This window comes from Arvicola amphibius, chromosome 3 (assembly GCF_903992535.2).
Source record: "Arvicola amphibius chromosome 3, mArvAmp1.2, whole genome shotgun sequence".
NCBI classification, from domain to species: Eukaryota; Metazoa; Chordata; class Mammalia; order Rodentia; family Cricetidae; genus Arvicola; species Arvicola amphibius.
Genome location: NC_052049.1, coordinates 161,344,750 through 161,368,962, shown reverse-complemented (window position 1 = coordinate 161,368,962; position 24,213 = coordinate 161,344,750). Strand labels below are relative to the sequence as shown.

The window sequence follows — 24,213 nt, the reverse complement described above, 5'->3', positions numbered from 1 at the left end:
AAGACTATCATTATTCTTATCAACGAACTTGGTTTCCACCCCAGCCTCAACGTGGCATTCTGTTCTTGCTCAGTTTCTAAGATTTTTTTTTAAAACCTTCATCCTCAAGAAATGTCAATTACATCCTAGAAGTCCCTCCCTCCTGATTCTGCACCTTGCTCTCTGGGGACTGTGGTAAACACAGAGGGGTTCTGTTTATTCGGGCTCCTCTTGAAAGAGCTGGGAGGACATCTTTGTATGTTTTTGCATTCAGATGGAGGAAAATTAGGTTAAAACAATGAGCAGTCACAGTGTATCTGTCTGTTGGCTGGAGGTCGCACTGACCAGAGTAAGACAATAAACATGGGGTACTCATCCCAAATCCTTCCAAAAAGACGCAGTTCACCCCAACTTTTACTGGGATCCATCTTGCCTCCTCTGTTTTCTCTTGTTCTCTAGATAATAAAATATATAGAATTAAAAAAAATAGAAAAAGCAACAGCAAGTGATCTAGGCAGTCGTTAGCCTATGTGACATGAGCCATTTTAATGAAGATTTACATCAAAATCCATTGGGAAGGGGAAGCTTTTGCAAAGAAAAAGCTGGGCCGTCAAGATGGCTCAGCTGCTAAAAGCAACTCTTGGAGGAGGTACCCACTGCTAAGCCTGGTGACCCAAGTTCTGGCCCCCTAAGCCCACATCATGGAAGGAGAGCACTCACTCTTGAAGACTGTCTTCTGACTTCCCCATGTGTGCTGTGGGGCATGCACAGACATACACATACATTTCTTTAAGAAGATAAAAGTCAAAAGGAAAGTATTTATGTGAAACAGCTTCAAAGCATGAAAGTGGCACGGGGACTGTCTGAGGCTTCTGCAGAGGGTCTGTGAGACAGGAGACAGGATCTTCAAGACTGGAAGGTTGATCCATGCTTCGCCTCAGCGTCCATTCTCGTGAATATAGTCCAGTAGAGGTTTCCAGAGACTGCCTGACACCACAGCCTGATGCCAGTTGAAGCAGAGAGACTTCAGCTGCCTTCTATGAGTCAGGCATTAGGAGATTCACAAATATGTAACCAGAAAGCACTGTTTATGTTAATCTGTGATATGTATATTATTGCCATTTTGAAATAAGTTGCCTAATATTTTTAAATCCTCATTTAAAATTTCTACTATAGTAGCATTAACCCCGGTAATTATCCCTATGCTGGTAAATGTTTAACAGTTGGCCATGGGGTTGGGGGAAGAGCCTTGACATGTGCTGTCTAATGACTGTACAGGGTGAATACTCCCATTATGTCTTCAGGTTGTTGCTAAAACCGAGTTGGCGGTGACTTCCAGCTAGCGCCTCTGAACACAAGTCACAAAAACAAAGTTCTTTGGGGACCTCAGTAATGTCTACTGCTGTGAAGAATCCCTGTTATCAAACCCTTGTGAACTGCATGAGTAGTGGTTTACTACCTTTAATCCCACCATTCGGGAAAAACGAAAACAAGAAGAAAACCCAGCTGTCTTAGTTTGCCTTCGCTTGCTGTGATAAACCATTCTGATCAAAAGCAACTCGGGGAGGAAAGTTTTTGCTTGGCTTATCATCCCCCATCAAATTTCATCACTGGGAGAAGTAGGGGCAGGAACAGAAGCAGAAACCATGGAGAAATGCTGCTCACTGGCGTGTTCTGCAAGGCCTGCTCAGGCGGCTTTCACACACCATCCAGGCCCACCTGCCCAGGGGAGTGCCACCCACAGTGGGTTAGACCCTCCCACCTCAATCATTAATAGTGGTGATGATGGCGATGATGATATGCCCTACCGACTTGCCTACAGGCCGGCATGATTGAAGCATGTTCTCAGTTAAGGTCCCCTCTTCTCAGAGAGTTCTAGCTTGTATCATATTGACAAAGCAACTAACTAGTTCACCAGCTGACCAACCAACAGATACAACCAACCAATCAACCAGCCCTGCTTGAGAACTTCCCATATACAGTGTAATCACATTTGTGTTTTCAAATGCAACTGCACAGAAAAAGAAGTCTGAGAAGATGTATCAGTTACCCCTCTGGTTAAAAAAAATGCATTTACTAGTAGCAGTTGTTTCTAGAGGTAAAAACAAACAAACAAATAAAAAACGTAGGTTTTCCCTCTATAAACTGCTGTGCGTTTGAATTTTCATAGAAAGCATGAAAGTCAAATAAAAAATGGGAAAGAAAAGAAATGTATTATAATGTATTGTTTTGAGATCTCTGAACTTTACTTTCCCAGTAGACACTCTGGGTTCGTTTGAGTAATAGGATTCCTTCCAGCCCTGTAATTCAGAATCCGGTGATATTCTCAGCCATAAAACGGCTCGTTCCTCACATATGCGAGCACTGTAAGCATGCCAGGCCCTTACTCCCTCAGAAGACAGCTGTTCTGGATGAGGTCCCCAACTGCTGTGCCTCTGTCCTTCCCACTGCCTTTTGCTTTTTCCCATCTAGTTGAGGTCTCTTCTCAAGGACTCCTCTGACCTCCACGCGGTGAGACTTCCTTTTTATGCCCCTCGAAGGACCAGGTGACTCTAGCCCAGTTACTAACTACCCTCTGTAGTCTCCAGCGACAGCTGAGTCACGCCATCTTTACTCCTAGCACTCCCGAGGGCCTGGGCTTCATAGATGAGAACACAGAGGCTCATCCTTTACTGGCCAACCCGGTGCAAACAGCTGGGCATTGTAAAACACTGGCAAAGAAACGGAATGCGCCTCTGCTTTTATGTTGCCAGGATTCCCGGACTTAGAGTCAACTGACCCTTGCTCAGTGACACACACTGGTGCGCCAACAGACCTAGGCTGAGAAATCAGACCTTCCAGGAGGGCTCCCTCCCCACCCTTCTGCCTTCTCAGGTGCTGAGGTGGCTAAAGACTGGCCTCGGGACACAGGATAATTCAGTATTTGTATATCTGAGTCCCGGAATGAATATACCTATGGATCCAATCCAGTTGAAACGGATGAATATGCTGAGTTATGGAAATTCTTTTGCTGAGGCTGAAGAGATTGAAATAGAGGAGCAAGGCATAGAAAACTGACCTTTGTTGTGGTAGAGACCTATAACTATGAGAAAAATGGCCACAGCTTTACATAGCATATCTTTGAATCACTTGGAGGTGAAGGGATTTTTGAAAATTATGTCTGAGTGGGATAAAGGAATTCCAGCAGGCCCATTGCTGTGAAAGCCGCTCTGTCAGAGAAAGGTCTTTGTAGCAAGAGTGGAATGGCATTTCTTTGTTAATGACGTGAACGTTTATCAAGAGTTATTCTGTATATTTTTTCAAAAAAAAATAATGTAGATCTCTCTGTAATGCAATAAGTGTCTGCCTGGCCTAAAATTTACCTGACCTACCTGTCTAAAATTAATGCAAATCCTAACATAAGCACCTGTGAATAAACCGAGTGAGCGCTTACAAGTTGGACTAATTGACAAAGCTGTGGTAAATGCTTTTCCTGAGAGAGATTTCAGGCAGTTCCAATCAGAGCCTAACAACCGCCTTGCCCAGGTTCACTCCAAAACAGTTCTGTTTATGAGAGAAACCTCACACTGTGTGTGTTGAAAATTAGTTCAGTTGCCATGTTTCATATAGGGGGTTCAGACCAGCCCATAGGAATTAAACCTGATAACATTTCAGGGGTCAGGGAAACCTGGACGTCAGAAGGATGCACAATAAGAGAGAGACATAGGCTCTTAAGGAATTTTTGAAAAAAAAATGACTTTAAATGACGTGCACGTTCCATTTCATAGACCCATCAACATGATATGGCTTTTTGAAGCCTGACTGTGAAATGGGAATATTTTATAGTGTTTTATTTTATTATTTTTTGTTTAGGTTTGTTGGTTTGTTTTATCAAAATGGTCGCTCTGGAGTCTGAGCTTGTGGGGAAACAGCTCTCTCTGTCACAGCCCTCTGCACCAGACATCTCCAGGAGTGCTGAGGTGCTGTTCCCCAGGTCAGGACCAGATCGATGCTCTGGGGATGCCAGTGGCAGGAGTGACTTAGTGGGACAATCCTTGGCTTGTGTTAAGTTCTGCGGTATTTTGGCCCTGGTTCTGTTTACTCTCAGGAAATGACAATATACAGAGCTGGGAGCCTGGAGCCCACCCAAGTTCTGAGTGCTGGCCAAAGGGGTCTCTGTTGGCCTCAGGGATCATTTGGCTCCACACAGACAGTACTAGTCAACGAGTTTGATACTGGGCAATGAGAGGAGAAAATGTCTTGAGAGCAATGGCCTTCATTTGCCATGTGTCCTTTGAGTTACCCTTCCCACTGAAGTCTCAGAGAGGCTAATGGCACATATGACGTTTAGTTTAAAACATGTCATAAAGTTTGGGTTTTGTGTGAATTATAGCTGAAACTTTCCATGCAATTTCAAATCAAGGATTTTCTTCTCATACTCCTGGGTTGAGGTGTTAGGAAAGGATAAGAGACGTTGCTTTGATCTCACCACTCTTGAGAACATTTGTTAGAACAACAGAAAAGCAGCCGCCTTTCTTTTGAAAGACAGGTCTGATTCCAGCCCATGAAACCTGTCACTCATCATGACCTGTGTGTGACCCAGGGGCCACTCAGGAAGTGATAGCTCGCATGCGCTTCTAGCGCTGACAAGGTATGCCAGATAACCTATATATGCACCACAGGAGAGCACTACATTATTTTATGTATATCTTTTTTAATATATGTAAAACGGAGCCATTTATGAACACAGAGATTAGAGAAAGTCTTAAAAAGAGCTTAAAATACTAATGTTCTGTCATTGAATCGGGATAATTTTCATATCACAAAATGTGCTAGCGCAAATTGTTTCTGAGCGGAAAGATAAGCATGAAAAGTAGAAACCTTGATCCAGCTGCATGCCGCTGCTCCCAGCCAGTGATACCTGGGAAGCATATTTCCATGCCCAGTTGGACATTATTAGTGAATTTGCATCCTTTAAAAATTACTTTTTCTTAACGTTGGAGATCACTGGGTGACTTCTCTTGGAGCTGTTCAATATGATTTTGGAAACAGAGGCTTCTTTATCTATTAGCCACTCCTTGAATACATTCCTTGGGTGATAATGGGGCTTTGGAGTACTTGTAGCTTTCCCAGACAAAGGTGCGATTCATTGAGAACAACAAAATATTTTGAGGATGAGAGTTCTTGAGAATGTTAAAGATTCTCAGGTATGTAACACAGACTTACAGAATGCTTGCGCATCAATTATAGATAATGTCAAATACACATTTGATTCAGCTTCGGACATTTACCGCATTATCTATAAAATGTTCTATTTGTAGGTAGTTCTGAGGAAAGCATCGAGTGGGTCTTAGCTTTTAAGCAACACTCATGGGAAGCTGTGCCCGAATTCACAAACAGATAGAATGCTAATTGCAATCATTGTCACTTAAGAAACAGTCTACGCTCAGGTGACGAAATTTCAGATTAGACTTTAGGCTCTGAAGCTTCAGGAGTATTGAAGCCACTAAATGCTGCTTGTTGGGGGTGCCAACTGGTTTTAGGTGAAGTGGACACATTTTACGGTTTTCTAGGTTTAGGAGAGTGAGCACACTGCAGGGATAAAATCGGGCCTTTGCAGATTCTTCTCTGGGCACTGCTGGAAATGCATTTGTGAAGGAAAAACTGGAATATGGGAGGCTGGGAGATGCTTCTGGCTCACAAACTAGAGGTGGAGGAAAGACATTGGTGATGGAAAAACACTGGACTTAGAATTGGTCCCAGTCTCATTTTTGCTGTGTCTCTATTTACTGTAGTCTCCTGTGAATGATCGACGGTTCTGCTCACATTCCAGTTTCCTGTTTTGCAAGCAAGAGCTGATAGCCTGTAGGTCAGTGGTTGATGTCACAAGAGTTAGAGATACTAATTTTCATTAAACTATCATAGACAGTGAATGAAAAATATCCAACGAGTATTAATCGGTTGAATATTTTGCAAAGTTAGGGTAGGTAAAGATAGATTTTTTTTTTTTTGTAGTAGGATGGTTTCATGAGCTACAGTTGCTACAATGAAATATGACAGCGAATGTGTGTGACTCTTTAGTGGAGCCTTGGCCAAGTTGCCTGAAAAAGGGATCTGTGGATTCGGGCTTTGTCAGTGGGGTTGCCTTTCTACAGCAGAGAACTGTAGAATACTTATTTTGGTGACGTCTTGGAGTCATCCCACCTAAAACAATATATGCATTTATATAAACACTCACATATTGGAGTTGCTTAGTCTCCACCTACTCACATAGAATATAAAATCCCTGGCAGTTTTCTTTTTCCTTAAGTATTTATAGAATCCCCAAGGGAGGAGTTCCTTATTGACTTTAGTGTCTGCTTGATCACTGCTTCTCAGGTGTTGCTTCTGCCAGGGAATTTCATTCCTTGCTGCCGAGGCTGCACTTTAGACCCAAGAAATCAGAGACTTTGAGAGGGGGCACCAAACATAGGTTTTTAAAAACTCTGCTTCCACCGTGCAGCCTGGTTTGAGGACTACCATCCAAAGCCCACCAGCATGTAGCCGCTCCTTACCATCACAGACATTTTTACCTTGTTTCACTAGCTCAAAACCCTCTCACGCTGCCAACCAATGGGACCCAGTCAGTCCTTCCATGCTGTGCTCTGTGCCTTCTAGTTTTTCCACTTAGTCACTTGGTAGACTTACTTAAGCACAGTTTCAAATGCCACAGCCATGCCCCCAGTCTAGACTAAATAAATCACAAGTCCTGGGCATAAGGTCCAGGTGTCTGGGATTTATGTACAACATGTTTGATGTGTATTGCTTTAGCAGTCTCTAAGAGAGTCGAGAGCCCCTCTCACAACTGGCTCTGTCCTCTGTGTGTCCCCTCCTACACACAGAGCAGCAGCTAGCCCCAGCTTGCCCAGATATCCCCCCAGGCTGCCAGCCACACTAATTGGGTTTTGTCACCTGCAATTCCAGGACTATCTCACTCCTTGAGGGCACCTGCTATTTCTTGCTACTGGCGTCTTAAGCCATATTTTCCTGCCTCTTTGTCTTTGGCATGTATGGCTCTATCTAATAATTTTTTTCCTCAAAAATAGCTTTGTGTATGTACATGTGTTGATTTTTTTTTTTTTTAAAAGAGATCCCTTTCTGTTCCCTGGGTACTTGCTCAAATTCTTTCTAGGTTTTTTTTTCTCCATCACCCTGAGAAGAGGCCTGTGTTCCTGATGAAACTCTCTCTTGGCTCTACTCCCATGGCACACCCTCCCCCCATCTCAAGTGTCAACTATTGTTTGCGTAGTGCTGGCAGGCCAGCAGGTGGGTGAGTTGGGGTGATCGAGTTCATCCCACAAGAGGATGCCAGCCCTCAGGATCTGTCACATTCCTTTTCATTTCCAGGGAGTTGCCTCTCAAGGCTTTTCTTTACATATTAATTTATAAATACTTGAGTTCCAATTATGAATAAATTCTCTTGGGTGGCCTAGAACTCAGGCAAATCAGCAAGCAGGTTTGAACACCTTTTATTGCCAATGAACATTCTAGAGACTTTAATTGGTGTTTATTGTTAACGAGTGCGATTGTCCCCATGCTGGTGTGTCAGAATTCTACAGACAGCACACCCATTCCGGGAAATAGCCAGTAGGAATTTTAAGGAAAGAGATGTTCCCTTACAAATCAGACTGCTTTCCTCTGGGCGGGCTCAAACTTTGCATTCTTCAAATACTTAGTTGAAAGAAAAGTCTCCTGCAGACCTCAACGTTGTGCACTAAGAGCGGGACAAGAGGCAAACAATAAATCAGCACAGGGAGAGAAGAAGGGTGGTGTTTTCCCTAAGACGGTGCTATAAATTATTAATTTATGCCAGAAATGAGTACAGGCAGTGTCATAAAAATGAATCACTCTGCTATCAGCCTGCAGACCACCATTTGAGAACACCTGCATTAGGACATAAAAAGTTAAGACATAGTTTCTCTTCTGGCCTTAGGGATGACCCTGTGTAGAGAGCTCCCCATTAGCGATCCAGAAGCCGCTGCATCAGATCTCAGGAGACAAAGACACACTGCCACTCCCCATTCAAAGTGCTGGCACGATGAAGCCCTCCACTCCTATCTGTTACTAGTGGCTCGTAGATCCGACCCATCCCGTGTCAGAACCCCACAGAATCATAGACAGAAACTTCAAAGAAAAGCAAGTCCAAAGCTGAGCAAAATGTCATTTTATGGAAATCCAAAGTAACCTTATCCAGACGGATGTCTCCGCAACCCTGTTTTCAAGGGTCTCTGGGGAAGAGCAGTCATGTGAACACAGCCTCTTACACTGATGACAAGATCAAAACTTCTTTCCCACTAAAGAAAACCCTTTTCTTTTTTCTATTTTCCTTCCTTCCTTCCTTCCTTCCTTCCTTCCTTCCTTCCTTCCTTCCTTCCTTCCTTTCTTTCTTTCTTTCTTTTTTTTGACCAGGTTCTGTTCCCTTCGACTTCATCTTTGAATGCTTAAATTGACCAGATCAAGACACAGCACGGAATGGGGAGAGAAGCCTGTCTTAATGCGTAGTTTTTACCAGCTTGGAACAAAAAGAAAATGTGCCAGCAATAGCTCATTATCTGCTCCTCTGTCCTGAAACAGGTCCACCACCAGGGGAATTCTCTTCCCTCTCAAGACCAGAAGGGATTCCAACCATCCCCACCCCAACCCCAGTGCCCTATAGCACAGCTGCCTTAATGACTTTCCTAAAACCAAGTTCCCTGTCAGGCATTTTATTTAGGGCTCCAGATCACATTTCCAAGGATAGAATTGATTTTTGGATTTTTGAGTCACATCTCTAGAAGCAATTCAGTTTCTTTCTTGAAGGAATGAGACAGAGACTTTCTGTTAACTACATTCTCTATGTCCTTCAAGGCCACCAGGGAAATGGCAGCCTGAAATTTGGCCACATTCTTAATAAACACACACTTGAGCATATGCATTCAGCCTCGATGTTTTCTGTGCTGCATCAATAAAATTTAATTAAAATGTGTAGAAAAATTACCGCCATTCCCATTTATCACCCTCAAACACTATTATGATACTAAAGCCCTTCATACTTGTACCTATAAGTAGAATGCTAAAAGTATAATGGGCCATTAAAGGGGGTTATGGCACTACCATCCTTAGAAATTTTAAGGTAATAATGGGTAACCATCTGTCTTGAATGTCATCAAAGTAGGGACCAGGACAGTTGATGGATTAGACTCTATTCAGACACATTTTTTCTCATTTTGCATGGAATCTGGAATAATCATACAAGAGTATGGGTCATAAATATTTATAGGTTGCTATTTAAGCATTGATGATGGTCTTTTTTGTTGTCTAAAGGTGAGAGATGGATGGTTGGTGAGGGGTGTGTGTGTGTGTGTGTGTGTGTGTGTGTATGTGTGTGTATGTGTATGTAAAAGTTTGTCTTCAATTCCCAACCACAGTGGGATGTTATATATTATCAACAAACACAGATGTGAGGTTAACAGACCAGTAAAGACCATTGGAGCAGTTACAATCTGACTCTAGTTTTGCCAGAGGGGAGAAAATATTTACATGAAAAAATTTCCAGGGGAAGCATGTCTCCTGGCTCATGTCTTCTTTATGTTTATTCTCCTTGTTCCCTGGGATCCAGTGCTCAGCCTGCAGAGGGAATTCACTGGGCTTCCACGTGGTCATCTGTGGCCCGCCCCTGTCGTCCTCTCAACTGTGGAGTAAAAGCTTCTGGACTAGGGGTTCACAGAAATTCTGGGCACTGAAAGTACAGTACAGTGTGTTCTCGCCTTGATGTGGGAGCCTTGCTGCCATTAGCATTTGAAAGGGAACACTTATTAGTCAAACTACTAAATGTCCTTTCTACAACATAATGAGTTTCATTGAAAAGAATCACCAGCTCAGCTACAGAGAATTTCAACACTTTGCCATCATTTCTAAACTCAGCCCTTCTAGGATAATATTTTAAAGGTACTCTGAATGAAGAGAAGAAGAAAAGTGGTAGAAATCTTGACAAAGGAAACGTAATTAGAGTAAAAAAAAAATCAAGGCAATCCTATGCTTTCTCTAGATGCCTTTGATCTTCTCAGAAGTCAGGGGAGCATGGGCATGGTTGCCCCCGAAAAATGCACAAAATCATAATCCAAAACTACTGTATGCAAATCAATAAGGCAGAGTCACGCTGCTGGAGACAGAGCAAGCAATAGGACTGTACTTGATCTTTCTTTCCATGTCTCAGGATTACCCTAGACACTAGCCTTATGCAACCAGCTCATTAAATTTAAATTAATGTGTGCTATCGGAATTAAAGAAACCATTAATTAGCACATATTGTTTCTCCTTTCTAATTTTTATCTTGGAATGTTCATGGTCATAATACAGTCATTCATTAATTTACTTATTAATTCAGTTAGATTTTAGTGAGCTCCTAAGACTAAGGTGAAAGTCAAGCGATAAATTTCCATAAATATCTCTTACAGACCAAACATCCTAAGAGATGAGAGTCTAGAGTCTTGAAAGGCTGGAGTATTTGCGTGTCTTATTAGAAGAAAATGCAGTGCTAAAATCAATAACCGCATTGCTAGGCCGGGCGGTGGTGGCGCACGCCTTTAATCCCAGCACTCGGGAGGCAGAGGCAGGCGGATCTCTGTGAGTTCGAGACCAGCCTGGTCTACAAGAGCTAGTTCCAGGACAGGCTCCAAAGCCACAGAGAAACCCTATCTCGAAAAACAAAAAAACAAAAACAAACAAACAAACAAAAAAATAACCGCATTGCTCATAACTAACCCTTAAGACTTTCCTCAGGAATCTCACCATCTGACTAACATCAACCATGGTTCTGAAGATCTTAAGTAATCATCAGCCTAGCTGGATAGAGTTATCCAAAACAGCCCACTGAGGACTACAAGGTCCCTCTGAAGTCACCTCCCTGTTTTGTCTCCCATGTGCCTCTTCTCTGCCCTCTGGTCTATGTCAGCAGCCAGAGGTACCCTCTCTCTACCTTACTGAAACTTTGTGGTTCCTAAACACTATGTTGACTCTTCGTTTTAGGAACTTCTGCTACTTTTTCTTTCTGTCTTATGCTCTGAATTACTTAGTTCTCTTTGGTTTTATGCTCTATATACCTACATGGTGGTCTCCTGATTACTATCAAAACGAAACTTCAAGCTCCTAAGACCCAGGTCAGCTTCTCAGGGTCAGCTCGTCTTCAGTAAGCAATTTAATCCTCTGGTTCTTAGGGCATGTTGGACCTTCCTCCATGTTAACACTTGCCACATGGGAGGATGCACCCCTCCATATGTGGACCTACACTATATTAGGAATTCCTAAGGGGAATCACTGTCTTTTCTGCTTTTGTTTTCCAGCCTTATGTCGTGTCTGCCATGAAACCACTGTCATGCTTAGTACACACTCAGAACATGCTTAAAAGGAAAAAGAAAACCTGGAAAGTCTTTTGCTCATGTCCTGAGATGCTGTGCGCTGCCAATGTGACTTTTCTACTCTCTGCCATGAACGTAGGTAGTCTTAGGAAAAGTCATTGCAACCACTCACTTTGGTTCAAGCTGAGAACTTTTTTTTTTTTAGTTTATTAAAAATTTCCGCCTCCTCCCCACCTCCCGTTTACCTCCCCCTCCCCCCTCCCCTCCCCCTCCCTTTCCTGTCCGAAGAGCAGTAAGGGTTCCCTTCCCTGTGGGAAGTCCAAGGTCCTCCCCCATCCGTCCAGGTCTAGGAAGGTGAGTATCCAAACAGGCTAGGCCCCTCCCCCCCAAAGCCAGTATGTGTAGTAGGATCCAAATCCAGTGCCATTGTCCTTGGCTTCCAAGCTGAGAACTTTTCCACAAAGAACCGTCCAATTCTCAGTGTGAAGTTTTTCTTCTCAGTAGGACTAAAAATGTTACTTTTTGATTGCCTCAATCATGAATTTAATTTGGCAATTTCAGGCCCTCATCACATCTCCATGAATTATCATTTTTTTTTTTTTAAAAAGCAAGTTATCCTTTCCCAACTGTAGTTTAAGAGAAGAAAACCAAGTGTGTACCTTGTGCTCGGTGCTGGATAGAAAACATGTTTGACAACACATTTAGTTCAGCCATTCATTTTACAGTGAGAAAACTAGAGTTCCCATGTGGTAAGTATCCAGGGTGCTGCCCTTAACAGCAGAGTTGGGGCAAGACTCCACTCTGCAGACTCTCAGTCAAATGTTCTTTCACCACCCTTCCTTGCTTCTCTCATATTCCAAATCCTTCATTTGAATTCTCTTGCAAAGTCATGCATAGCACATTCAATTTGGCTCCCATTGTCTCTTTTTATTGGAAATTTAAATTTGGATTTGCATTGCTGCTTTCCCATTCGATGGCAATAAACACTAAAAATACCATGGGGGGGGGAGCTGGAAATAAAATAAACATCTGGAAAGAATGCTATAATGAAGGTGCTATTGTTTGCCCATAAATGCTTGACAAGGACTCTGGCTTCTCAAATGCAAACACATGATATGTCCAATCCTACCGCATTCCAGTAAAGACGGTAAAATGAACCCAAACCGGTAGATTTTCAAGTATGATAGAGGATTAAGAAAATTTACCATCTGAACCAGCTGAAAGTGTGCTAAAAGTAGCCAAGTGTGATGGTTTGAATAAGAATGGCCCCCTATAAGCTCATATATTTGACTACTTGGTGACCAGGGAGGAAAGATTTAGAAGGGTTAGTAGGTGTGGCCTTGTTTGATTAAGTATGTTGCTGGCCATGGGCTTTAAGGCTTTCAAAGCCCATGCCAGGCCCAGTCTCTCCTCTTTGCCTATGTATAAGGATGTAGCTCTTAGCTACTCTTCCAGCACCTACCTGTTTGCCACTATACTTCCTACCATGATGATAACAGACTCTCTGCCACTGCAAATGAGTCCCTCACTCTTATAAGTGTCACCTTGGTCACAGTGTCTCTTCACAGCAATAGAACAGTGACTAAGACACCAAGTCTTTGTCCCCTTATCCATGCCAATTGTGAAAACCTCACTGACCAAGTGACGTTAACTGTTACCCTCTTACCTACCAATAACAAACATTTAAGAAGAGACTTGAACATTTGATCGACACTATTAGAAAGTCTGAAGCTGACATCTGCCTCTGAGAAGACGTGGCAAACCCTCCGACTGGTCACCTAGTCTTCACATCTCTCTGCGGCACACAAGGACGGCTAACTCTCCCCATTGACCACTACATTTAAATAAAACCATTTTTTAATCTATGTATTGTCATGTGGCCATGGCTTTTACTGGTCTGTTGGCATCTTGTTTCTTGGGTGACTGTTTGAGTTTCTCTTGACTCCACCCTTCTCCTCTCTGCATCTCCATTTGGCTTTCCTGCCTAGTTGTATTCTGTCTGGCTATAGGTCAGTTCAGCTTTTATTATCAACCAATGAGTGCAGCATATATTACAGTGTACAGACAGGCTATCCCACAGCAAACAACCTTCACATCTCCCATTTTCCTTGCTATTTCATCCCCACTGGTATAATTCACCTCACTCCTTAATGAGCTGGAATCTCTCTTTGATTTCTAGCAGGGGATAAATACTATCCCAGATTTTCTTTTTCCTACTGACTATGACAACATACTTGAGACAATTAACTTATAACGTGAGAAGAATTGTTTTAGCTCAGATTGCAGAGGTGTGTGGTGGAATAAAACTGTTCATCCGAGGGTCAGGAAGCAAAGGAGAAAGGGGAGACCAGGGTTTCACAATCCTCTTTAAGGGCGTATCCCTAGAGATCTAAGTCTTCCCATTAGTCCCTATCTACAAGCATGGAGCTGACACTGAGACTTCCAACTCTGTACATCTGGCCTAGACATTTCCCCTGGACAGTAAGTACTCTCTGTCCGGCCGGTGACTTTATAGTTCCATTTTACAGCCTAATGCTTACCCCACCTGATTGAGTCAACACAGGCTCCTGATTGTCTTTCAGCCGGTTAGCCTCACATTCCCTGGCTCATGAGGGTCCTCCACTGTTAAGCCAGCACATGCATGCCTGTAGGAAGGTGCTCCAGTGTTTGTCCACCTCATTCAGATGCTCTGTGACCTGGCCCTTGGTGCTATACTGTCGTCTCCTTGGTTCACTCTGTTCCACATGTTTGTCCTTTTGACTTTGCTATGAGCTGTTCTCAATTTCTAAACAGTTATACTCCAAATATTAATATGGCTCCCATTTCTATCTCTGTGAAATATCTGTCTTGCGTAGGCCTTCTCCGGCTACCCTATTGAAAATTGCAAACCCCAGTCCCATCTCCATTTCTTGTCCTGTTAATGACTTTGTGACTATTGTAAATACATGATCTAAAGTCCATAATTCTGACTATTGTACAGCTTTGATACTAAAGGATCCTTTTACTTTATTGTATTACTTGTACCTTGAGTGGTGCCTGGTTAAGAGGCTCTTTAAAATGTTAGTTAATGAATAGAGGTAATTAGTGGTAGTCAAAGGAGCTAAAAGGTATATACAAAGTAAATGAGTACGTCGTATGTATTAACGAACAATGATTTCTTAGGCTGCCCATGTATCTGCTGGAAATGGTTTTAGGTGGGGACTACGAGAAAGGAACAAGGAAGTCTAGTAAAAGGGATGGCTTGGTAATACAGGGTTTTGCACGTTAGCCTCCAGCAAGGGGAAGGTAGTTAATGGGAAAACCTGGAAGCCTGGCCAGATAACCAACTTGCAGGACTGCCTTGGGGAGAAATGTGGAGGGAGGAAGGGCAGAGGCATGTTGGGCTCTTGTGAGCCGCCCAAAAGTATCTTCTTGATGATTGGGGGTTGGTGGTCTCCTAGGTTGCTGTGTGTGGAGGTTCACCTTGAATGTCCCTAGAGTATTTAGTGTCTAGGATCAGAGGCCAGGCTTGTGAGACTTGCTTGTCTCTGGAACAGAGTTTCACATGCAGAAGCAGCCAACCATGCCGAGTCATGGGAAAGGGTTGCTGCCATGTTTATGTGCTCTTTAACAAAGGGTGTCAGCTGACTCTGCGACACCTTGCCTTGGTTGCATGGGGTCCACACGTTCCTTTGTGCCAACACATGGAAAGACTTGGGGGTTTTCTCCACACAGGCTCAAGAAAAAATGAATTCACCTAACATTTAGAGGGCAATCATTTACACAACCTGTCTTAAAGTGAGAATGTAATTCTTGAAAGGAATTTTAATTCTCTGAGCTATCAGGAACACATAATTTTCAAAGGCCTTTGTTTTCAGATATAGCTATTTGATTAGCTAGAATAGGCAATGTTGATGGATGAATTTCCTTCAAAATTTTATCACCTTCAGGTTTTATGCCGCAAAGTTGATTTACACAGATATCCCTCAAGGCATCCCTTGTTAAGTTTTTAATGTCCAATTACATGGTCCTGGAGAGAGAGGCAAAGAGGTCAGACAGCTGTGCTTCATGTTGGCAGTGTGGACACAGTGTGGGAAGGGACACTGTGTCCTCCAGCTGTGTGATGGCACATAATATTTTTCAAAGCACCCCCATGTTTAATGGGAATGTGTTGGCCACATCTGGAACCCATACCTTGGAGGTTCTGTACAGCTCACTGTGAGTCTCTAACTCACATATGCGGAGTTGGAACTTCTCTGGCTACCCTGTGCAGACATGGCTGAGTATGTCTGCTCTCATTTTTTTTTTTTTTTTTTTTTTTTTTTTGTAGAGCAGTAACCAAAGACTCTGTATATGGGAGATAGGTTACATATTGCCCCCATACATACACATAGGTATGCATGCATCTATAAATATGCATGTATGCATTTGTTATTAGAGGAAAGTGAATAGGGAATGGTAGATGTGGTAGAAGCAAAGGAGAGACACGAGAAGAAAGCGGAAGAGAATCAGCATTTATTAAACCTCGACCTCACCTAGGCAGAAGGCAGAAGGCAGTGCGGGAGCAAGGATGCAGGTGTGCTGTTATCTGGGAGTTAACGAATAAGCTTGTAGAAACCTTTTTCTTTAAGGAGAGAGAGTGCCATGAGATGGATTGGGAGCCTGTCAGGGAGCGCTTGTCATGACATTCAGAGGGAGAACAGAAGGCACTGATTTTGGCTTTGTCTCCCCTAGGTACTGGACTGCTGTCTCACCATGAGACGAGTTATCTTTGAAGTGTTGTTGAGCAGTCTAGATAGCATGACTTAAGAGTGCAAGTCCCTAAACACGATTCAGCTTCCCAGAATACAAATGCCGAGAGAACCAAACGAGGCTAGGAAAAACCAGCCCAAGTCATTTCCCTTAATGCCCAGGAGAATGCTACCAGTCATCATTTAAAAGATCCTGGAATCGGGGGTTTCTGGGTTTTAGTATCAGTACTTTGGATTATTTATTTCTGTTTCATTGGAGGGCTGTCAAAATGTCAGAAATTTTATTTTATGATGTCTATAAAGCATCCACCTGAAGTAAAGTGATGGACCTGGGGAAGTGTGGCCTTGCAGAATCCCTGTTCGAGAGGAGGACACAGTCAGGACAAGCTGAGATTAAGACCCAACAGAGAGGGGAGGGTGCAAACCAGAGTTACTGCAGAGAGCTCCGGGTAAACCTTCAGGAAGTCGTGGTCAAGTCCAGATTTGGCTGGGATGCTGTCTTCCTTTCCCTACGCCCACTCTGCAGCATCACATGAGAAGTCTCTGACTACTCTGCGTTCATCTGCACTTTGGATAGATCTCATCACTAAGTCCAGTTCTTCATCATGTCCCGCAGCTACGGTCCCTGCCAAATCATACTGCAAAGCTTACTCACGGCCCATTGGGCACTTGCTTGGCTGCTTATTTTGAACGGAGTCATATAGAATGATTGGGAGAGGGGATCCAAGCTGATGCTTGGAAAAGGGCTTGCTTTAGTACTCACAGATGGCACTGGTAAAAGTGCCCCGGTGAAGCTTATCCTAGAATACATACCCCAGCAAATCCACAGACACTCAGACAAGCTCAATACATATAAGCAGACCACCAAGTCCATCGATGAAAGTGGACTTAGAGATACAGGAACTAAATGCTTACTGCTGGATGTTATTTGGAGAGCCAGTTCTTGTTGGTGGTGTTAAACAGCAAAAGCTAACTTGTCTATGTACTCTTTCCTCACATCCACCAGAATGAGAGTCCTAAAATGAAACTCCGATTAGCCTGACATCAATCTGCTTTAAGGATCTCAATAATAGCATTTTGAGCTGAGTTATGCACCCTTCCCCCATATTTATGCATTTCAGTTCTCATCCTTAGTGCCCCAGAAGTTGACCTTATTAGGAAGTAGGATCACTGCAGATGCAATCAGCTCAGAGGAGGTTATGTTGGAGTAGGATAGGCCCTAACACAATATGAAGAAATTCGGAGAGAGACTGGGGCCTGGGAGAACCTGGTGGACATCAAGGCACAGGTCAGGATGCTCTGTCTGTAATTCAAGGAAGAACAGCACAGACTGCCAGAAGCCCACTGAAAATGAAGAGAGACAGTGCATATCTTCCCTAGAAGGAGCTCATCATGGACACTGTTGTCCCATTTTCTGGACTCCAGAACCTTGAGACAAAGATTCCTTCTAGTTATTTTACCCCAGGAGCTTCTAAACCTGTGGGTTGTGACCCCCATATAGGAATCACATATCATTCACCTTGCATGCCAGATATTTACATTACGACTCATAACAGTAGCAAATTATAGTTATGAGGTAGCAGCAAAATAATATTGTAGTTGGGGGTCACCACGGCATGAGGAACTGTAATAAAGGGTATCGGTATTAGGAGGATTGGGAAGCATCTATTACTTTTAAGATGAAGTTCAACTTCCTTCATAAAGTTCATACAATCAACCTTTCCCAGCCTGAGGCTGTCCATGTGGTCTCATTCCTCATGCGTGTCTCCTTGACTTAGCTTCTATCTACTTTTAAGTCCATTAAACTATCTACAGCATATCAGTGAATTTCCTAAGAGACGCTGTCTGTGCCAATCCCTTAGCCTCAAGTACCCTTTCCTTTTTTTAAAAAAAATATTTATTTATTTGTATTTTATGTACAATGGTGTTTAACCCTCAGGTATGTCTGTATGAGGGTGTGGGATTCCCTGGAACTAGAGTTACAGACAGTTGTGAGCTGCCGTGTGGGTGCTGGGAATTGAGCCTGGATCCTCTGGAAGAACAGCCAGAGCTCTTAACTGCACTCCATCTCTCCAGCTCTTAATACTTTCTATCCTTTTACATCTGACTTGGTACCTCCTTACTATTGCTCCAGGTTGGGTATTGTCTTTGGCAACTTCTTCCTGACTTTCCCAGTCAGAGCCGTGGGAGAATGCCCTATTGAATGCTCCCCAAACACTCTCCAGATATTTCTGTCCTGATATCTGGCATACCGTGGATTGGGTGCTTATTACATGCCTTGTTCTCATCAGTAGCCTTCACAAAGGTTTTTCCTCGAAGAAAAAGTCATCTTCAGTCTCTGCATACCTAGTTGTCAGGATACACTTGGCACAGAACGGCTAAGTGGGTCTTAGTAGAAGGAACCTATGTGTGTTCTTCGGCAGATACACACACGGATACGTCCTCAGAACAAGGGAGGCACATTTTGCTCATATGGCACCGGGCAGTTGAATTTTCTTGGAAACAAAACCACTCAATTGAAGACCAAGCATTGTTCCACATTCTTCTTCATTTCCTTCTCTGTATAACTTCCCACCTCCACACGGTTTATGCAGCCTTTAGATGTAAGTGACTGTGAATTATTCCTACTATAGGCCTTTCATCTTCGAGACTGACAGCTCATGCTCCACAACTCTCACGAGGGGGAGACTATTATAACTATATTTTTGCTTACCAAGGGAATTGTTAATGGTTATCGTGGAGGGAAAAAAAATCTATAAATATCCAACCTGTAATGAAGCCTTAAGCTTACTTTCTTCATTGACTAATAAAATTCTTTTCCCGTGCACTGTCAGAGTGACTACAGAAATACCGCACCAAGAAATAGACAAAACCAGGCACGAATTTTTCTTTTACCTGCTTGGTCCTCAGTTTGGAATCTGATGACAGATTGTTGTAGGTATAATGTGCCTGTGTGACTCCACAGAAGAGAACAGCAACTATGCCTGAAATTCAAAAGAAGACCAGTCAAAGCCGAGTTTCTTTCCCATGTCAAAGGGCTGGAAAATGGACTTGATGTTAGGAGAGGTAAAACTCTCAATAATTACCGTGATAATGAAACCCTGGGTAAATCTTGCTACTTGCTTTAAACAGGTCTTGAAGTTGAAACATAAAGAAAAGCATTAAGCGGTAGTTTCTGACTAAAAATGGAAGTAGTTTCTTCCTGGGGAGAAATGATCCTTTAGTCACGAGTTAGAAAAGCTAATCTTAGAAACACATGAAGAAAAATGGGGAGTCAACTCAGGGCTTCCCAGAGCCAGTGCCAACAATGGTGCCTCATTTTTCCATTAAACGCTGGCACATCTGCTTTCCGCTGTGCGCCCTGGGGAGCCTGGAGAGGTTCCTGTTGTACCATAATTTAGTCTCGAAAGCCATGAGTCACACACCTAAGACATGGACAAGAGTTTTGTTGCTCTTTCCAGTGCTTCTACTTGCAAAGCAGGAGACAAGGGACCTTATGTGCCCCTTCGCCTTTCTGGCAGAGCTGGGTGTGCTCTTTCTGCAGCTGAGGACCAGTGAACACCTTTGCCCAAGCCGTGCTCTTCTTGAAGGGAGCAGGGCTGTGGTCTGTTCCAGTGTATTCTTAAGCCACGTTACTCACAGCTTTAAATGCTACATGAAATCACACATGCCAGATGCTCCTGGAAGACAGAGAACAGCAACAACAGGACAAATGTGTTCCTTGTTCCTCGGCTCTGCCTCTGATAGTGTCCCTGTCCTGGGTGGGTTTGGGTGAGAGCTGCACTCTACTCCGGATTAAAGATTAGATTAATTATGGAAAATTGGGCATAGAGGGGGGGGGCTTGGGGAAAAGCACAGGCGATAAGTATTCCTCAACTCAGAACAAGAGGGTTGCGCTGAATTTTAAGCAGCAGAGGCTTTCCATCTAAAAACACTCATAAATTAAAGGCTGATGATTCTTAGGAGTATAGAGCTATGTGAACAGAATACTGGCATTTCAAATGAGCTTAAAAATAAAGAATTTTAAAGGGCTGGGCTTTTTCATATGTAGACTGCATGTATTTATTTACATGCTGGTTATTTCTCAAGTTGGTATCAGATAAAATATTGTTTAAACATGTTAATAGGATACTAGCACATAGCCATTTCCATTGCTTATTTCTTTTTAACATGTTTTACATTTTTAGATAAGGAATAAAAACAATCAGGAGAGTTAGCTACGAAATACACACACACACACACACACACACACACACACACACACACACACTATTCCTAAAGATTTTTGGTAAATTTTTAGTTTCCTAGCATGTCTTGGGAAATTCTAAAAAGTAGAAAGTAAAACATTTTTATTCTTCACAGAATTTCTATCAAAAACCAGCCAGTACCAGGGATGCTCAAGTGAGGTAAGGATGCTGGGGTAGTAGAAGGAGCGCCATCCATATACTGTTGTCTTCCATATACTTCTCTGGGTTTCCTTGAAAATACGATGAAGCATCTCTCTTAACTACTCTGAATCAGGATTCGCTGACCGACTCCTTCATTCCCGGGAAACTAATTTAACAATATCCTGATAATCCGGAGAGGACACGGATACAGGTGACATTGTGAAGGACAGTGGATTAGTTCATTCTGAGAAAAAGGAGGACCAAGAGAGGCTCTGCGAGGCTGGAGCTCAGCATGGTGGACACCTACAGGGACTTGGTTTCCTCTCCCTCTTCCTGCTTGCTGCATTGCTGCTTCCTTGCACACAGGCTGAGGCTCCCAGTGACTCAGCAGCCCTGCCTGCTGCCTTCCACTGCTCAGCACAGCCCCTGTCTTCATCCTCTGCTCAGATTAGCCCCGTCTGTCTTCATTTTCTCTGCTGTTCCTGCCTTTAGCTTCTCCTCTCACTGTACAACACCAATTGCATTCTTTACCTGAGCCCAACCACTTTTCAGCTCCTCTCGTCCTGATGTCCCTTTCCAAGCTATCCTCATTTCTAGCTTGCATGACAGAATGGCTTCCCAGGTGAAGCCCTTGACTTCCTAGTTGGTTTCTTATATTCTGTTCATACAGAGATAGTGACCCTATCTGGTCATATGTGTCCTCTGTCCAGACTTTGGAATGTACTCCCAGGGTCTAGCCCTGGCTTTCCTTCCCTACAACACTCTGACCTCATTTTTAACACATTCCCTCCTGACTCGTAGTCCCTACTACACATATCCTGCCACAAGGTCCTTGAGCATCCGAGCCCCAGAATTGGGAGAGCTCTTCTCAGGAAACTCTGGCGGTTCCCTCCTTCCTTCGGGTGTCTCTTCAGATGTCACACAACCAGACAGACCTCCCCTATTCACTTTGTAAAACCGACTCTTTCATCCTTCTTTATCCCTCTTTCCCTCCCAGCTCCATGTTATCCACCGCCACCTAACAGTTTCTGCACTTGTCCGTTTTTCTGCCTTCTTCACAGAAGCAGAGCTTACGAGAGCCTGTGGCCCCTAATTCTCAGAGAAGCATGGGACACTTGCGACTGTTGTTAATAAATAACTGAATATTTCTCTCCTTGTGGAATAAAGGACGGACCAAAGTCATTTACTGAAGGTCACCTTGGAAGAGACAGCGGTATTGCAACGTTCCCCCAACTTCCTTTGCTTTTTGAGCTTATGTTAGGCTGTTGAAGAATGCTCTGAGGTGGTCTCTGTCTATCTGAAAACTGCCATTTCTGATAACCCAGGGAAGCAGATATCTGATGGTGGGGATTACATCTCTGACTCTCCCCACCCATTGAGCAGGCTCCCCTACTCCGCTGCATTTCATCTCCTTGCCTCCTCTGCAACACTAACCTGCAATGTCCCCGCAAAATTCTTTCAGAACCACATGTATGGCTCCATCGTATGTATGACAAACCGTGAAAATCATGTGCTCAGAAGCTTGCTGCTGCAATTGAAGTAAAGCCACGAGGTTGATTTGGCCTTTAGTATTAGCATACATGATCATAATTCTATAACCCGGTAATTAATTAAATCACACAAATTACTGTGATTAGAATGACTTTTACAAGCCAAACACATTTTGAAATTGCCTCATCTAAATACATCAACTAAGCTACCCCTTCTTGTTTGTTTTGTTTTTCGAGACAGACTTTCTCTGGTAACAGTCTTGGCTGACCTGGAACTCCCTTTTTAGACCTGGCTGGCCTCAAACTCACAGAATTCTGCCTGCCTCTGCCTCCCGAGTACTGGACTTAACGGCATGAAGCACCAATGCCCAGCCAGCCACCCCATCTTATCTGTAGCTTCACACTGGGGTTTCAGTTATCTGCGCTCAATTCTGGTCTGAAAATATTAGATGGAGAATTACAAAAACACGTCAGTGTAAAATAGCTTTTATTTCAACTTATTGTTTTAATTGTTTTTTTTTTTTATTGGTATTAGTTGTTACAGATCTCTTACTCTGCCCTGTAGGTTAGGTAGTGTCCAGTGTTCACACATAGGTGGGGTCTTGGACCAGGTACCCCATGAGCAAAGGGGAACTGTAGCATCCTTAACATTTTCCCTTGTAGAACAGATTCGGAGTTGACAGCGCTCTGTTTCTAATGCACATTTTAATTGTAACGATACTTCTCCACACCCAGCCTAGCTAGTCCTTTTGCTACTGGCATGTAGGGCCCTGCACAGCAGCCTTAAATGTCCTGTGTTTCAGACAGCCACATGTAAGAGACATGGGGACAAGGGCTCTTTGCGTTATTCACCAGTCAGTGGTTTAGCTCTAAATCCACCTTCTGTCTTGACTGATCCCAGCTCAGGCATCTCAGGCCACACTCTCCTGTGGGTGCTGTCTGCTTCTGTCAGCGCAGCCCTAGAGGGAGTGCAGCACACTGGACAGAGGACTCCCTGTTCATGGCTCTGCTTTCTGCTCAGCGGCACCTTACAGTGGTTTTTCCCCTTAGTTCTGCAGTCAGGTCCAGCCTTCTTTCTCGTTCCACTGTCTGCCTTTTATGGCACCACCAGGCCAGCTCCACACACGTCTCAGAAAGCAAGGGCAGCCAGAGAGAGTCTTCCGGGCCAGAGGCCAGGAGCTCCATCTCCAAATTCCTATTTGTTTCCAATAGCTCTGCCTGGCCCTGCGGTTCACATGGGCTGTCTGGAATGACCTCAGTTCCTTCTTCGATTTTACTAGTGCCACACCACCAGGCCACCCAAGTGCTGGCATTCAGCTGTGTGTCAGTGGCCTAGTGGCTTCTCTCTCTCTCTCTCTCTCCTCTCTCTCTCTCTCTCTCTCTCTCTCTCTCTCTCTCTCTCTGACTGTTTTTTAAAGGGACTCTTGGGGCCATCCTCTCATTTTAAACTTGGATGATTTCCAGAACCCTTGCATGCTTGCCATTTTGAAATAAAAGCAGCGTGTATTTTCCCATTTAGAACTAGGACTATGGGGTATATCAAAGCAAGCAAGACTTTATGCCCTTAGAGGCCTCAACTCATTCTCTTTCCAATCCTCCCTTTGGTCAGCATAGGTGGTGATAAAATGTAGCTGGGGTTTGAGACAGAAACAAGTGGCTTGGAAGTAGGAATAGGTAAGACCTAGAACATGGAAGAAGAGATAGAGTTCAGACTGGGGCATGGCTTCTTGTTTCCAGTTGCTTGGCCTTTGCAGGACATATGTACAACCCCCTAGTGGGGTATGAAGGTTCTCATCATTGGATATGTTCAGGCTAATGATCATCTTCCACTGTAGAAAGAGTTTTTTTTCATCAAGTAGAAGGTAGACTTGAGTTTTATGCTTTACTTACTCCTAAACACATTTCATAAATCCCCTGAATTAAAAATCTCAATTTACATTAATATGAATATATTATCTATTATATACTTACTTAAAGTATATATTATTATATGTAAAATATCTATCTATATATCTATTGTGTGTGTAATAGTTAACAAAGAGAGACTATGAATTTGAGAGGGGAGGGGGTATGAGAGGGGCTGGAGGGAGGAGAAGGATGGGGGAAGTTGTAATTGTATTTTAATTAAAAATGAAATTGAGTAATCTCATTTAGAGAAGCTGATTGCTTGTGGATTAGAGCTGTAAATAAACTGCTTTATGAAATAAAAAGCAAAAGATGTGGAAAATGAGGACCCTCGCAGTGTCTGTGGCAAGAACAGAGGCAGCTCAGC

The 24,213-nt window shown here is 43.3% G+C and overlaps 1 protein-coding gene across 1 annotated transcript in view; it reads right to left on the bottom strand.

Moving 5' to 3' along the window:
• Slc9a9 (solute carrier family 9 member A9) overlaps window positions 1-24,213 on the bottom strand; it is a 545,494-nt gene that overhangs the window by 251,018 nt on the left and 270,263 nt on the right. Inside the window, exon 9 of the mRNA XM_038322078.2 lies at window positions 18,959-19,047. Within this exon, the coding sequence (XP_038178006.1) occupies window positions 18,959-19,047 (89 nt within the window). The remainder of the gene's footprint in view (window positions 1-18,958; window positions 19,048-24,213) is intronic.